General features: G+C 40.5%; 1 protein-coding gene across 4 annotated transcripts in view; it reads right to left on the reverse strand.

Annotated features, from left to right (window-relative positions):
• The window catches only part of STK4 (serine/threonine kinase 4), a 94,362-nt gene extending 77,660 nt beyond the window's left edge, over window positions 1–16,702 (reverse strand). For 3 of the 4 annotated variants that reach the window (XR_014254805.1, XR_014254806.1, XM_082430242.1), the window contains exons 1-4: window positions 16,552–16,701; window positions 10,926–11,006; window positions 4,746–4,874; window positions 2,291–2,405 (exon numbers count right to left, since the gene is read on the reverse strand). Coding sequence is in view for 2 of the 4 variants with exons in the window: in XM_082430242.1 (XP_082286368.1) it covers window positions 2,291–2,405; window positions 4,746–4,874; window positions 10,926–11,006; window positions 16,552–16,586 (360 nt within the window). In the remaining 2 variants the exon portion in view is untranslated. Of the gene's footprint in view, window positions 1–2,290; window positions 2,406–4,745; window positions 4,875–10,925; window positions 11,007–16,551 lie in introns of all 4 variants that reach the window. The other variant, XM_082430243.1, reaches the window with a different exon arrangement.
• Between the last annotated feature and the right edge of the window lie 671 nt (window positions 16,703–17,373).

The raw sequence follows: 17,373 nt of genomic DNA on the forward strand, positions 1-17,373 counted from the left end.
GGATAGAAAGCCCAGAGATAAACCCACACACCTATGGTCAATTAATCTATGACAAAGCAGGCAAGGATATACAATGCAGAAAAGACAGTCTCTTCAATAAGTGGTGCTGGGAAAACTGGACAGCTACATGTAAAAGAATGAAATTAGAACACTCCCTAACACCATACACAAAAATAAACTCAAAATGGATTAGAGACCTAAATGTAAGACCAGACACTATAAAACTCTTAGAGGAAAACATAGGAAGAACACTCTGACATAAATCACAGCAAGATCTTTTTTGATCCACCTCCTAGAGTAATGGAAATAAAAACAAAAAATAAACAAATGGGATCTAATGATACTTAAAACCTTTTGCACAGCAAAGGAAACCATAAACAAGACCAAAAGACAACCCTCAGAATGGGAGAAAATATTTGCAAATGAATCAACGGACAAAGGATTAATCTCCAAAATATATAAACAGCTCATGCAGCTCAATATTAAAAAAAAAAACAACCCGATCCAAAAATGTGCAGAAGACCTAAATAGACATTTCTCCAAAGAAGACATACAGATGGCCAAGAAGCACATGAAAAGCTGCTCAACATCACTCATTATTAGAGAAATGCAAATCAAAACTACAATGACGTATCACCTCACACCAGTTAAAATGGGCATCATCAGAAAATCTACAAACGACAAATGCTGGAGAGGGTGTGGAGAAAAGGGAACCCTCTCGCACTGTTGGTGGGAATGTAAACTGATACAACCACTATGGAGAACAGTATGGAGGTTCCTTAAAAAACTAAAAATAGAATTACCATATGACCCAGCAATCCCACTGCTGGGCATATACCCAGAGAAAACCATAATTCAAAAAGACACAGGCACCCCAATGTTCACTGCGGCACTATTTACAATAGCCAGGTCATGGAAGCAACCTAAACGCCCATCGACAGACGAATGGATAAAGAAGATGTGGTACATATATACAATGGAATATTACTCAGCCATAGAAAGGAACAAATTCGGTCATTTGTAGAGACGTGGATGGATCTAGAGACTGTCATACAGAGTAAGTCAGAAAGAGAAAAACAAATATCGTATACTAACGCATATATGTGGAACCTAGAAAAATGGTACAGATGAACCGGTCCGCAGGGCAGAAATAGATATACAGATGTAGAGAACAAACGTATGGACACCAACTGGGGAAAGTGGGGGGGGGGGGGGTGGTGGTGGGATAAATTGGGAGATTGGGATTGACATATATACACTAATATGTATAAAATGGATAACTAATAACCTGCTGTATAAAAAAATAAATTAAATTAAATTTTAAAAAAAACAAAAAAACACCCAACCAAACTTTTTGGCCAACCCAGTAGGACCTTGTTGTTTATAGAAGTTATCTTTTATATCAGATGGCTCACTCACTTGCTTAGAACCCAGCAACGGTTTCCTATTGTACATGGAAAAAAATCAAACTCATTATCACGGCCAATAATACACAACATAATCTAGCCCTGCCCCTCTGCCTCACCTCACCTCCTACAGCTTCCCCCTTACCTATTCCTCTCTAGTCATCTAGTGGCCTTCTCTCCAGCACTCAAACATGCCAAATTCATTCTACCTAGAATGTTCTTTTAGAACTCATGGCTCCTTCTTGTCATTCACGTTTTACTTTAAATGTCGCCTCCCCGAGTGACATTTAAACATTTCTCAGCCATTTCCTCGCAAGTAGCCCACCAAGCACTCACTATCACTTTATTGTCACTCCCTGCCTTCACAGCAGTTCTATCTGGTATTTATTCTCTGATTACCATTAATTTGTTTTTTGTTGCCCTAATAGAAAATGCACTACCACGAGAGCATGGTCCTTGTCTTATTTACTACTGGATCCCAAAGGCCTAGACCAGTGTTCTAGAAATACTTACTGAATGAATAAACAAAGTGTTTAAGCAACTGAACCCAAACTAGAACCCATGACTCCTAGCTTTTCTCTCAGCAATCACAGTAACAGCAAATCATCTTTCACAGAGAGTGTCCTCTGATTAGGAGGACTTAGTGGAAGCTAATCTGTGAACACGCTGGGTAGGAGAAAACCCAACCAAATTTGAACACTCAGAACTCATTGCTTAACCAAGATTTGATAGTCATTTTTGTCCCCAGTTAGAAATAAGCAAAGCACTTCACTGGACTGGGTTGGTTGGTATCAAAACTGCCACATTTAAGCGACGTCAAAAAGTCGAGGGGGAAAGAACTATGGAAAGGGGGAAATACCTACCATTCCAGAAAGTAAACTTACCGTTTTATTTCGTAATCGAATGATATCAGACACAGAACCAGCCCCACAGTACTCCATCACAATCCACAAGTCTGTGTTCTTAAAATAACTGCCATAATATTTGACTACATGAGGGCTAGAGAGAGAGACAATACAAGTTAGTTGAACAGCCTTCAAACATCCCTATTAATTCATGCGTTAAACACATGAAAATTAATTTCTCAGCTCAAAAGATCAATTATTCATATTTAAGGTTAAAACATGCACCCGCTTGATGAGAATGTAAAATAGTACTGATTTCTGGAGGGCAATCATAGTAGGGCAAAAAATGTGTGGGTCCCTCAACACAGCATTTGTAAGTCTGCAATTCATCCTAAGAAAAGAATTACAGATATTCAAAAAGAAACAGGTAACATCACAGTACTGTGTATAAAAGTGAAAATTTAGATACCATCTAAATGTCTGACATTAGGGAGTTTCTTTAAGAGATAATGATATATCCGTTTAATGCAACAACCATGAATCCATGGAAAATGTTATAGAAGAATACTTGATAATACGAGACGATATTCTGTTTACCAAAAAACAAACAAACAAAAATGCAGGTTACATAATAGCAAGTATGGTGAAAAAGAGATATGGAAGGATATGTATACCAAGTAGTATTTAACAACGATTCTCTCTCCAAAGAGAAAAGTGGTTTCCTTTCTTTTTTTATTTGCATTTTTCCAAGAAGTCACATATACTTTGTAACAAGGAAAAAAATAAAATCACACTACAATCTATTGTAAAGGAAAAATATTCAGAATCAGACCTGAAAGTTTGGGTCTTGAGGACAGATTTCAGAAAAAAGTTAAAATCCCTTTAAAAGGAAATAATTTGTCCTCTGAAGCTACCAGCTTTAGCTAGATCATTATCAGGGCTAAATAATACTGCATAACATAGTAAGGGAAGATGCTAAAACCAACTCAGCTGCATTAACTCTCAAAATTTCAAACGCCCCTTCATCCTTGGGAAACATGCCAATGACAAGGACAGCAGGAAAAAAAATACACACATACACAAAATGAATATTAATGAAGAAATGGATGAATAAACCTCTTAAGATACAGATCACCACACCTGCTCTCCCTTCCCTGAATTTCTATAGTATTTAATGCCTCTACAAGGCAATTACTGTCAGGTACTCACTGCCGGAGTATGTCCTATACAATCTTGTATTGTCGACTAGATTCTCCTGTACATCTATAAGCCTGGCCTGTCCGATTAAAGTCTATAAACTCTAAGAGGACCAGCACTCTGCCCTGTATCTCTCTGTATTTCTTAGCACAGAGTAGGCTCTTTGAAATCCCTCATCTTTAATTAGAGACATTTGCACACTCTGTTTGGAACACAGCTCTTGCACAGTCTATCAAAAGTGGCAAAGTTCTAATTTGCCCACTGGAAAGAGCTCCTGTAATGTATCTTATGCAAGAGGCAAAGAAAAACTGCTACCTTACTCTGGTCCCTCCAATCAAGAAATAGGAGGGTTTTAGCCAGTACAGAGTAACCACAAAAGTATAAAGAAAAAAAGAAAGGGAGGGAGGGAGAAGAGAAGTGATTGCGTTCACAAGTCTACAAGACTTAAGGGCTCCTGGGCAAAATGCCTAGCAGGTAGCCCCACCTGCCTTAAGGTACAAGCTTTACAAACAGGAGGTACTGAGTTGATCTGCGGACCAAAAGAGCTTCAGAAGGATGAAGGCAGCCTCAAGGTGCAAGACTTTCTCATTCTCCTTTCAACTCCCCAGAGCTGCCACTGCCCTTGAAAGTTTGTGTTTCTCACCAATCTAAACTGAGGAAGCCTGCTCCACCACAGTGACCTCCCATGTTGTCATGGAGCTTCAGGGCAAACCACGTGCTTTTCTGTGGTCGCCTGCTGGCCCGACTTCCTGCTTGCAGCATTTGACAAATCTTAGTTCCTCAAAAATAAAATACTTAACTACTCTCAGCTGGAATCATTTCTTAAAATTGTGAAGGAAGGAACAGAACGGTAATACATAAATAAGTATTCTCTTTTTATAGGTCCATTTGCTATACTAAGGTTTCTGGAGCGAAAACCGTTTGAATGATCTCTTCTTAGCTGTCTCTGTAGAAATGTTTTCTCAATAGGAAGTAAGAGAGATCATTATCAAAAAAAAAAAAAAAAGGCTAGCCAGCACCACCTTCTGCCTCCTTGCCTCTTCTTCCTAGTTTTGAAAAGGGCTAAACTGAAACAAAACAAAACAAAACAATGCAAAAATAGAAACTCTGAAAGTTTAGCTGCTGAAACACAAACTTTTTCATCATTTTTCTTTCTGAAAAGAACATTCGTAGTGATTCCACTAAACTCTTCCGTTTGCAAACTACCTAAGTAAATGCAATTCTAGGCGTCAAACTCTAAATTATCACAGCATGTTCGAAACCATGTTATCTCCAAAATAACACCAGATGCCTTTACCTGTCACATTGCTGCATTATAGAGATTTCTTTGATTATCTCCTGCAGGTCTGACTCCACAGGAACTTGCTTAATAGCAACAATCTGACCTGTCTCTTTATGAATAGCTTTGTACACGCTGCCATAGGACCTGTAATTGGGGGAAGGAGAACGTTTACAAAGTCAAAGCAAAGCCAAGAGATAAAAAGTGGTAAAACACAAGCAACTCACCATTCTAATTTATATCCCTACATGCCCAAGACATGTATACTTAGCTACACTTGCAAAATTGAGATAACTAAAGTACTTCAGGGAAAAATTGTCCTTAAGAGAACTTACCACAAAATGGCATCTTAAAAACTTCGCATTTAAATTTTACTGAATGTATTAGTAGGAAATAACAGTGATAATTACAGTATCTACCATGTCTGATGTCTGCTAGAAATTGCATCATCTGAGGTTCATCCTTACAAAAAAGGGGGTCATGAAGGGTTCCTCATCCCTATCTTACAGGCAAATGTGAAAAGGCTCAGAGAGGTTACATGACTTGCCCAAGGTCACAAAAGTGATAAATAAGCGGTCAGTCCAGGATATGAATCCAGGTCTGTCAGAATACAAAGCCTAGATTCTTTCCACATCTGTATTGGGGTACAAAAATGCGGGTCTTGGTTTTCTTGCACTCATTCTAGTACCATGAGGTCTTTTAGTCCTTTCTCCTCTTACTTGCAATAATACTTAAAACGTTAAGGAAACTAAAAATGTAAGCCTCTTAAATGCTAGTATCAGGTGAACAGAGCACATACAAATTCATTTTGCCTTTTGCTCCATCTTCCCTTACGAGTTTATTATCAAGATAAATAAAAGGTTATGTAGCTATTCAATTTGGGGGCTAAAAGAACAGTAGATTCAGAATCTAAAGACCCAGGATTGGAGTCCTACCACCACTACATATCAGCTCTCATTTACAGACATATTATTAACCTTGTGCCTCAATTGTCTCACCTGTAAAATGACAACAATACTACTACAAGACAATTGTGATGGTTAAATGAGATATCATCATCTTGCATAGATTATATTTTCACTGAAATTCTGGACGGCTGTCAGTGAAATAACGAGTAAATTGTCTTTCACATTTCCCAAACACACCTGTTTCTTCATACTGTCTTAGTGAAAAAAAAGATCATAACAGTGCCACCTAATACATCAAAGTAGCTGAGTGCTCTAACAAAATGATGCTCAAGGATTGTTTCAATGTGAAAGTCACAGAAAACTTTTTTTAAAAATCTATGTAGAGCACACAAAAAAAATTTCCATTCCATCAGAATCCCTTATATTGGCAAAACTAGTGATAATGATACTTAAATGTTGCCTAAAACTTTTATTTTTTTGCCAGGGAAAGGCAACTGCTGACCATGTCTGGAAGATCCAACCACTGACCCTTCTTCCTTGATACGATAACCCTGATTTGTGAGGGTGGCAAATGCTTGGTCCCTGGGGATAAAGCACGGTGGTCCAAGCCAGTTGCAGGATTTCTATCCCCTTCTGCCAGTGACTGAACTAGTAGTAAGCATATGACCTAGTTCCAGCCAATGAAATTTAAGGGGAATTCTTCTGAAGGGTCTCTAGGAAAAACTTTCCTCCCTGGTAAGAGAGAAGCAAACAAGGTGGCCCATTTTCACCTGCCACTTCCTTTCCTGCTTTGGTTACTGTCACATGAGGCATGATGCTTGAAACTAACACGGCCATCTTGAGACTATGAGAATTACACAAACGCTAAACCATTATCAAGCCAGTTAGCCATTCTGGACTCTTTCACCCCCAGATTTTTTGCTACTTAGTTATTAAATGCTATTATTGGTTAGCCACTGTTAGTTGGGTATTCTGTAACTTCATCCAAAGTTATTCTTGATACCCTAGGTCCCATACATGTGAAAAGGTCTTTATTTCACCCTCACTCTGGAACGAGTTTTTCTGGATATAGAATTCTTCTTTGACAATAGTTTCCCTCAGCTCTTTTACTGTAGTTTTTCATCTTCTATTGCTGTAAAGAAGTCAGTTGTCATCAGGTTATCATTTTTCATGGGTAATCTCTCTTTCTGTAGCCTTTCAGATTTCTCTTTATCCTTAACATTCTGTAATTTTACTATAACTAGAAATCGATTTATTTGGCACTTCATAAGCTTCTTCAATCTGAAGGCTTTACTCAAGTCTGGAAAATTCTTAGTATTATCTCTTTATTTCCTCTCTGTAACTTCTAATCTCCTTCTAGAGTTCCTATTGGACCTATATTGGACCTCCTCAATCCATGCTGTCTTCCTAGTTTCCAACAGTACATTTTTGTCCTGCATTCTGTGATCAGTCTCACTTCTAGCTTTCAATTCACAAATTCTCTCTTCAGCTTGTCTAGTTGACTGTTTATCCAATTTATTGGGCTCTAGAACTTCAATTATTGTAGTTTTCATTGTCAAGATTCCCAACTTTTTCTTTTCCATGGGGTTGTTCATGTTAATAATCTCGTGTTCTCCTTTTAAGGATGTTATTCCCTCCTTTTACCTTTTTGAAAATCGTAAACAAACGTTAAATCCTGTTTCAGATGGCTCCATTATTTCTATTTCCTTGGGTGGGAGTTCTCCCACTTGTTAGGTCTGTTGATTATCTCACGGCACTGGATTTCCTTGTATGGGTTTCCTTTTATTTTGAATGATTCTTCTCTACACAGTGCTCACTGTCATGAGTGTTTCATGATGTCAGGATGGTTTCACGGTTCCCCCAGCTCAGTCATCTAGGCTGTACAATTTAAACCAGGTCTTGCACTAGGATTTAGGGTTTTCGCCCCTCAAGACACCATACCTGAATACAGTCCAGGCCCAGTTCCTATAGTCAGACCAGTCCCTCTGCTTTTTCCCCAGGCCACAGGCAAATGATACCACAACTTCATACAGGAAGCCCATCTACAATCTCCCGACAAGGACAAGGCATGCTTTACTCTCCTCTTACTACGACAGCTATCTTTTCTATCCCTGGTCTATAGCTGGCTATGTATCCTTATATTTAAAAAAATAATTTTCATTTATTATTCTTATATATTTGAACTGGAAAGGAGAGGTTCCTACGTGCACTTACTCAGCAGTCTTGACCAGAACACCCTCCACACCTCACTATGCTATCTTGACAGCCAAGAAAACTCCAAGAGCTCATAGGAACAATTAAGATTCATGATTCCACAGATCACACTTACAGTACAGAGGATTTAGAAGGCTTCAGCAGTCATGCTCCCTTATAGGCAAGTCCCTTAAGACCTAATTCCCTACAACAAAAACTACAGTGATTCAATGAATTTTAACTGGCAGAGAATAAAGATGGTGGGGATGGAGGTGCTTCACACAAGCTATGCAAGGCAAGGGTCAATGCAGAAACATAGAAATTATACAGTATTTGAGGCCAAATTAACCAGGCATAAGTCTTAATACCACTCACTAGCTATGAAACCATGGGCAAGATGTTTTTGTTATTATCCTATGATTAAAAACTTAAATGAGTCAATGTGTAAAACTTTAAGTATAAGAGGAAAAAAAAAGGCGCTAGGCTCTAATTCAAAACACTTTCCAAGTGCTATCCATCCATCCTGGTCTGGAGCTTTGGCTCTGCTCTGCCACAGATCCACATGATTTCCTCAAAATGCAGAATAGCTGCAGCCTTGGGAATCCGATACAATCTTTTAGCCAGAGCTCATTTCACAAAGCCCATGTCAGTGAGAGTTCACAATCCATTCATTTTCCAGAACCATTTAGGGATGGCATGGCCATTTGTGTTTAGGAAGGAAGCACAGTTTGGGTTTTCCTTTGGGATTTTGCTCATTAAATGAAGCTTGTTCAGGCTCATTCAGTCGGGATGACAGAAATCCAAGCACTTGTGGTATCATTTAAAAAAACAATATGATGATAACATGGGAAGATCTGAAGTTTTAATTGTTTTCTCTCTGGTGATGTCTTTACAGGGAAATTTCCAAGGTCCTTAATGAAGACATCCATAGATCTAAAACATAATTTAAAATAATCATAATTAGCTTATTTCTCCTTATTTTACATTCCTGATCACGCTCTGTCTACAGTATTCTTTTGACATTCCTCACAACCAAACAACCCAAACAGAGCTCCCTTCAAGAACACCTAAATATACTTTAAGACTTAAGACTTAACTTTGTCATGATAAGATCTGAAAAAATGCTTCAATTGATATATTTAAAAATAAAATAATAATAGTTGCCATTTAACGAGGTCTTATTAGGTGACAAGCACTGTACTAAGTACTTCAGTCCCATCTCATGAAACACTCAACATAACCCTATGAGGGAGATGCAAATATCCCCACTTTATAGTTGAGGCTTGCGAAGTTTCAAAATATTCAGCAATTTGCTCGAGCTCACTTGTTTATTATGACTAATAAACAGTAGAGCAAGTTTTAACCCAGATATGTCTAACTTCAGAGTCTAGGTTCTTACAATTGTAATATACTTTCATTAAAAATGAAAGAAACAAGTTAGTTACATACATAGTCAACTATGCCTACCACTCTTGACCTTATTCTAAGTATAACCTGTGAGCATGGTTAGATTAAGGGCCTTTGACTCATTGCCTTGAGGAAATACCAAGGATATCAAGTTAGAGCCGAAAATGGCAGGCAAGAGACATAGAAGGACTGGGTTTCTCCCCCTCATACCTTTAACAATGCCAAGTCAAATTGTGGTTTCAGATTCATCGTGTACTTGTCTTTTAGCAGCGCAGCTGGTGTCATCTTTTACTTCCCTTCTCTGCTTGATTTCTTGCTTGATTCCAAAGAGTATTTTTCCAACTTACAAAAAGATGATGACTAATGTTTTTCACAAGGAGGTAATCCATGAAAACCTATTCCATGTAATCCAGGATTGGGTTTAACATTGCATATCTATATTAGGCATAAATAACACTAAACTCCAAAATAATCTAATGACATATAAAAGCTGATTTTAAAGAACAGACATTAATTTGACATTTTTATAAGTTAACATTTCAGGTCTTCTCTTGAACCAGAAGTACTCCCAAGAGATTTTACAAAATTACACAAACACACACCCACACGTTTATTTGCTTATATATGCATAAACTACCTCTGAAGAACACATAAAAAACTGCTATACTGGTTGCTTCTGGGTGGCTGAGAGATAGAGACAGGAGGCAAATTTTTTTCATTGTAACACTTTTACACTTTTAAAATTCTGAATCATGTGACTTGATTACCTATTCAAAAATGAACAACAAAAACTTAAGAAAGGGTGTCTCTAATATTTTAATGTCTTGGGCCTTAAGAAAAAGAAATAAACATACAAAGATTAAAAGTATCAATATATGCAAAAGTATAAAAACTTATGATATAACCTTTATTGTATCAGGAAAGCCAATGACGGCCACTATCTATTACCAAATATCATTTCACCAGTATTTTATAAACTCATTCACAATCTGTGTTTCAAGAAGTCCTCTGGTTCCCAATCTGTAATTCTGGATCTCTTAGGAAAGATGTAAAGGTAGTGACAGTCCTTGACTTATTTACTGTATTTCCCAAAGCTGCATTAACTATCGATAAAATGCTGAATTCCATTTTTTGGGGGTTTTTTTGGTTTTTTTTTGCTGCTCCCCGTGGCATGAAGGATCTTAGTTCCCTGACCAGGGATGGAACTCGTGCCCCCTGCAGTGGAAGTGTGGAGCCTTAACCACTGGACCACCAGGGAAGTCCCTCCATTGTTTTTTTCATGAAACAAGTTATTGCATATCTCTCAGAAGCTATGAACAGAAAATTAAAATATGTCTGATTAATAAAAAAATTTTAAATGAAGTAAAAACTAATTAGTGTTATCTGTTAAATAGATAAGATCATGCCAACCACAGATTTTACAAGAGAGAAAACAATAGATGTCCATGGTGTTGAAAACACCAGGAATCACTATATCTGTCTACAGAACTGATTGGGGGAAGAGGGAAAGGGCATTTCAAGCATTAAATTTACCTCCTACACTACCCAGAGCAGTGGTGATATGCAACATTCCCCTTTCTTTTCCTTAGTTTTCCAAATTATTGCCACGAGAAAGGTTCACATCCTTCTGGTGTCGGGGCAGGAAAAAGACTGGGACCTACTCGTCCACCTACATTTTCTGTGTACTCACCCTTCTCCAAGTTTCTCTAAGACATCAAACACTTCTTCTGGTTGTTTAGTTAAACTATCTTCATCTAACTTTTTCAGCTGCCTGTGGATGAAGAAATTGAAACATAAAATACATTTTACTTGCTAGCAACTAGAATACAAAATGCATTATTTATTTTACAATTAGCATCTTAGGAATTTCTTTACAAAGTCTTCACTGGTAAATGACAATAAAGGCAAGCTAAGAGACCTCTAAGGGAAGCTGAAGGGCTGGTCTATGGACATGTTATACATGTCCTTGGTCACCCTGAACAGCAGAATCAGGACCAGAGGGTGAAGAGCTACCAAGAGGCTGACTTCAGTTCCACAGGAGTAAGAATTTTCTAACAATAAAAGTTGTTACGAAATGGTTTAGACTGCCTTAAGAAGTCCCTAGATTCCCACCACTGGAGCATCTAAACAGTAAATGAGTCCTCATGTGGCTGAAATGTTATAGAGTGGATTTAAGCATTAGCTATAACCTTCAGAATCCATTTAAATCTTGAGATTCCATGAATTAAGATGGCATAACTCTCTGTTCAGAGAAGATGTTTAATGCAAGCTTAGCTATGAACTGAAACATGGTCTTAGACTAGAGGCCAAGGAAGACATAGAAGAGTCTTGCTCTCCATTAGCAAGACTTTGGTACTTCTGTCGAAACACGTGGATTCTGTAGGTATCACAGAAACAGAAAGTGGAGAGTATACACTCAGACGTGACCAAAAGTAAAAAATAACCAGGCAGCTGGGAGTTTCAGATAGTCTCACCAAGACTCTCTGATGGGCAGTTGTATACCTGACTATTCCCTGAAATCAAAGATAGGTGCTGCTCACAACTTCCAGATAATTTGGATTTTTCTGACTATGACAAACATGGGAGGTTAAATTAAGAGTAGGGTTTTTAAAAAAAAAACTCTGAGATCTCTGAAAATTATTAACAGGCTTAAAGGAGGAGTTTGCTAAGGACTATTTGCGTGTGTGGGTTCTACACAATGGTTTCCTGAAACTACAAAGGACAACAAAGAAAGGAGAGCTCAGGAAATGGTGAAATATGGAAGTAGTCCACTGAAAATTTCTTTGTAAAGAAAAATGTTTAAACTAGGTGGACAATACCAATTTTTACAAGAAAAGACTTGAACAAAAAAAATACACATACACACACATACACATAAATGTGTACCTTCCTAGATATAGTGGCAAAACCATGAAAGAAGCCAAAAAAGAGAAAAAAAAAAAAACCCCACACACCTGAACACATCAAGTGTATCCACCAATAAACGCTGATCTCAAAAAGACAATCTTAACAGGATTTTACAAATGTCAAAGACTTGAGAAATGGAGAACTGCTCCAAGTCAGTAACTGCCATAACTTGAAAATTAACAAACATGACCACACCGACCTTTGAAAATCAAAAGGTCCGAAGAATTAAATTCCAATGACATCACAAAAATTCCCAGTTTCAAAACAAGAAGGACTGAAGTGAAACTCCTCTTCAATGTCAGAAGTGAAATGTCTATGAACTCAGAAATTAGAATGAACATCTCATAACCCGGGGGAGGGGGGGTGAAGCATTGAATTTATAACTGTTTAAACAATGGACAATACCTCATTGCTCAAGTATAATTACAGTTTTATAAACAGTTCATATAAAGGAAGATCAAATGTGTTCCTTTGAAGTGGTGACTTCGTGGTTTACAAAAAGCAAAACTCACTATTTCAACTATTACAGAGAACACAGCATTAACAAAGGAAACGGCCACTGCCATGAGAGACAGCTGCAGGCCTCTGATAATACTGTGACAGACAAACTTTATATGCGTGCTCAGATACTTCTTTAAAACAATCTAAGTGGGGTTTTTGTTTGGTTTGGGTCCAGTCTTAAGGGATCTTTTTATCTCTGGCGCCTGAACCCAGAGGTGGTCAATAAGAACATTTGTTAAATGGATTAATGAATGCAATGATGAGAATCATAAACCTTCCTCAGCAATCCTTGTGAGGTTTCAAAACTAAAAAGAATTTCACCCTGAAAAAGTATTACTGTGTTATCGACAAATAAGATTTCTATGGAAAATCTTTTGATAAGGGACTCAATGCTATTTTTGACATGAGTCTTCGTGGAAGAAGCATTATAACCAAGCAGCCCAACTCTGATGATTCAGCCCTCTCAGCTGTACTTCCCCAGGTCCTAGGTAGTTTCACTGCTTGCTCGTAACTCAACAGGCCTGGCCAACACAGCCTCCATGGATCCAACACAGGGGGATGCTCCGCTCCTAAGTCAGATGGCCACGTGGACGGCCAGCATCCCAGAAATGTACTCTACACATTCCACCACACTATTTGTATCTAATGGCAACTCACTTTTTAAAATCATAAACTCCTACATAAACCGTCAACTTTAATCTATCGTCATTCACTTAGTCACACACAGATGTCAAACTCAAGAACACAGAGAGCACTTCCTGCATTGGGACTGCTTTCCCTTGTTGGAAACACATGCCATCTGAATCTCTGAAAAGACACCTGTATCTTTCAAAACACAAATAAGGGTGTTTATGAAGGAGTTACTCACCAGTTTGGCTAATTCCCAAACCTCTTTCTCCCACCTTAGAACTCTTGTAAGGTCCATTTTATTTATATATACCTATCTCTCTTTCCACACAGAAGTTGTTATGGGTTACAACAAATATATAAGATAAATGGATGAAATTTTTTAATGAAAATAAAATTAATGTGTTTCCCTCTCCCAACCCCCTCAAATTCATGTTAAAGTCCTAACCCCCACTACCTCAGAATGTGACTGTATTTAGAGATAGGGCCTTTAAAGAGGTAATTAAGGTAAAAATGAGGTCATATGGGTGGGCCCTAATCCAACATGACTGGTGTCCTCATAAGAGGAGATAAGGACAGGTACAGAGGAAATACCATGTGAAGAGAGGTCTCAACAGAAACAACCCTGCTGATGGCTTGATCTCAGACTTCTAGCCTCCAGAACTGTGAGGAAATAAGTTTCTGTTGGTTAAGTCGCCCAGTCTGTGAAACTGACACAGCAGGCCTAACGAACTGATATAAATGATAATAAAGTTAATTGGCTGCAAGTCCGGCAGTTCACTAGCTATGGTGAGCAGGAAAGCACCAGTCATTCAAGTATTCAGCCCTCCTGGACAAGTTTTTTTGAAATACTGACCCGCAGGTGTTTACTAATACTCCACTTATTTAATCTCAGTGATGTTGAAGATGGTTGAGAATCACACTGTAAGGTTAGAAAAGCTTGGAGCAACCTTATAGGTGTTACAGAGTACTTGCCCTCTTCATGAGAGGAGTTGTACTACTGTATGTTGATTAAAAATTACGCATAATTTGAAAAAGAAAAAAAAAAAAGAATTCAGCCCTGCAATGCTTTTCTCTTGCACATACAATAAAATTTTTAAAATCCAAAAGGTCCAGGAAATGAGTGCGTCAAAAACCAAAAAGGTTTACTCTTTTGCCCAAGATTATACAGCACAAGGCAAAAGCAGAAACAAAATGCAGATTCCTAATTCTCTTTTCAATTAAACCAGGGCCTCAGGGAAAGAACGAACACATTTTAGAAGGATTTATAATCAGTGTCCATTTATAATTGGATCTATGGTGCTATAGCATATATCTGCTAACATACACAAGGCCGTGTGAAACAGGGATACTTCCAGAAAGGCATCAGGGTGAGGCAGCCAAGAGCATGGACTCTGGACCAGACTACTTGGATTAAAATCCCAGCTCTGGGGCTTCCCTGGTGGCGCAGTGGTTAATCCCGCCTGCCAATGCAGGGGACACGGGTTCGAGCCCTGGTCCGGGAAGATCCCACATGCCATGGAGCAACTAAGCCCGTGTGCCACAACTACTGAGCCTGCGCTCTAGAGCCTGAGTGCCACAACTACTGAAGCCCGCGTGCCTAGATTCCATGCTCCACAACAAGAGAAGCTACCGCAACGAGAAGCCCGCACACCACAACAAAGAGTATCCCCCGCTCGCCGCAACTAGAGAAAGCCAGTGCGCAGCAACAAAGACCCAACTCAGCCAAAAATTAATTAATTAATTAATTAATTTAAAAAGAAACCTCAGCTCTGTCACTTAGTAACTGCGGGACTTTTGGCTGATCACTAACCTCTCTGGGCCTCAGTTTCATCACCTGTAAAATAGAGATACAGGTGATGGGATTGTTGTGGGGGTCAAATGAGTCAACGATAAGTTGAACCACGTGAAACTTCTATTCTTATAGATTAAAAATGGTCAAATATCAGCAAATTCGTATGAGTCAACAAGAGACATGGAAAGCACTGAGAGTAGTGTCTGGCACCCAGTAAGTGCCAGATGAGTGCAATAATGATTTTATTTCAGACTCAGCACACTACAGTAGGGTGAGCTGAGTCCATCCCAACCAGCTATTTGCCTTCTGCAGTGTTTGTGCCCTTCAAACAAAGCCAAGGGCGCAGCCCAGGCTGTCGATCCCTTCCCTTCACCTCTCCACTGCCCCGAATTCCCACACACTGAACACTTCCTACTTTAGAGCTCATTCTGCTCCAGGAAGTCAGAGGTCTCTGTGAAACTGAAGCGAACTGCACTGGCACCTCAGTCTCTACTCTCGATTTTTCTCCAGATGTGGCAGAGTGAGAGAAGACCCTGGTGTCCACAGGGCAAATCACTGATACAAGTGCAACCAACTCAGGGGATTAGACTTTCCAGGATCAGCCACCCCCCAGATCTTGACTTAAAACAATTTCCAGGGAGAAGTAGGATTTGGAGCTGAAATAAAACAATACAGACCTGAAAAGGGCACAGTCTGGCCACGTCCAGTGACCCAGACCTAGAGCAAAGAAGTCAACATACAGGACTGTGTCTCAACTCTTCTGGGCCTCAATTTGCCCATCCTGAAAATGGTCTCTTATTTCCCTCTCTACCTCCCAGTGTTGGATATGAGGAAAATTTGGAGGACCCTGGATATCAGGGATGAAAGGTGCCATCATCTAGAGTGGGGACACTACCAAAATCATCTTCTTACATGCTGTCCTCCACGAAGCCTCCCTTGCCAGACCGTCCACCTGCCTTGGCACATCTTCAGCCTCAGGCGCAAGGCTTTTCCCCTCAGCAGATCCTCCCCACTGCACCCCTCGGGTGGGACTCCCTCCCTTAGAAAGTCTGCCCAGCTCTCCTCTCTGCTAGTTCCCGACCCATCCCTTAGCCAGACCCCTCGTAGGTTCTCATCCGGCTTCAGCATGCTCCCTACCTCAGTGGGTCCCTTCTAGGACAGTCTTCACCCAGTGGCCCCCGCCCTCGGCAGGTGCTCTCCCTAACTTGTCCCCACGTTCGTCAGCAGCTGCTCCCCCCACCTGTCTCCCACTTCCGCCAGTATGTCCCCCCCCCCCCAGCAAGCGATCTCTCTAACCCGCCCCACGTTTATCCCCCTCGGCCGGACCCCCACCAGCCAGAGGTCCCTCATTCAGCAGGTGCCCCATCAGCCGGATCGCCCCGCAGGTCCGTCCCCTCCGGGGGCTCGCACACCAGTGTCTCCCCTCCACCAGTTCCCGCCTTTCCCTCCCCCTCCACCCCCTTCCTCTTGGCCAGCAGCCCCTCACCGGCGCGGCGGGTTCCTGAGCTGCACCGTCTCCATGGCGCTGCCGGCAGCCGCCCAGACCCGCTCACTGCTCCATCCTCCCCCGGGACCTCCAGGATCCCGCCCCGCAGACCCTCCCACACTTCCGCTTGCCGCCCCTACCGGAAGCGGCGCGCGGGGCGGGAGCGGGGCGGGGCCGCGAGGTCCGGGCCTGGACCACGTGGTGTGGACCCGAGTCACGTGGTGCGCCGAGGCGCGGACCCGGAACTACGGAGCACTGGAGCCTCCTCCCGGGGGAGTCCTCCTCAATCAAGCTCGGGACGGCGTCCTCGTATCTTGCGACATTGTTCGCCCAAGACACTCGGTCTCGAGACCAAGAACCCATCTGTGCCTCGGGCCCGGCCCCTCATTTCTCAGACGGAGATACTGAGGCTTCTTGCGAAGCACCGGCGCTTGATAAGAACTGTGGATTCTTAACCAGCCAAGTTCTATGCGGGAGGTATTTGTGCACTACCGTTCCTTCCTGGTTGAATTCTTGTTCCAGGTGGAGGCTGGAACGTGCATAACCTCTCATTGGATGTCACAGAGCATCAGCCTGCAAATTGCCGCATCCTCTTAAGAGCCTTACCTTTCAGTCAGTTTGAGGACATAAAAATAGCTAAAGTTTATTAAGCTCTTACCATGTACTTGCTTTCATATATTATCTCATTTAATCCTTATATCAAGCCTGTAACGTTATCTCCAATCTTATCTATTAATTATTTGACACTGCTTATCACGTTTGCGGTACTCTACTCCTATTAACTCATTTAATATTCTTAACAACCCTGTAAGTTAGGTAATA

The sequence above is a fragment of the Balaenoptera physalus genome (genome assembly GCF_965194825.1).
Source record: "Balaenoptera physalus genome assembly, chromosome: 16".
NCBI classification, from domain to species: domain Eukaryota; kingdom Metazoa; phylum Chordata; class Mammalia; order Artiodactyla; family Balaenopteridae; genus Balaenoptera; species Balaenoptera physalus.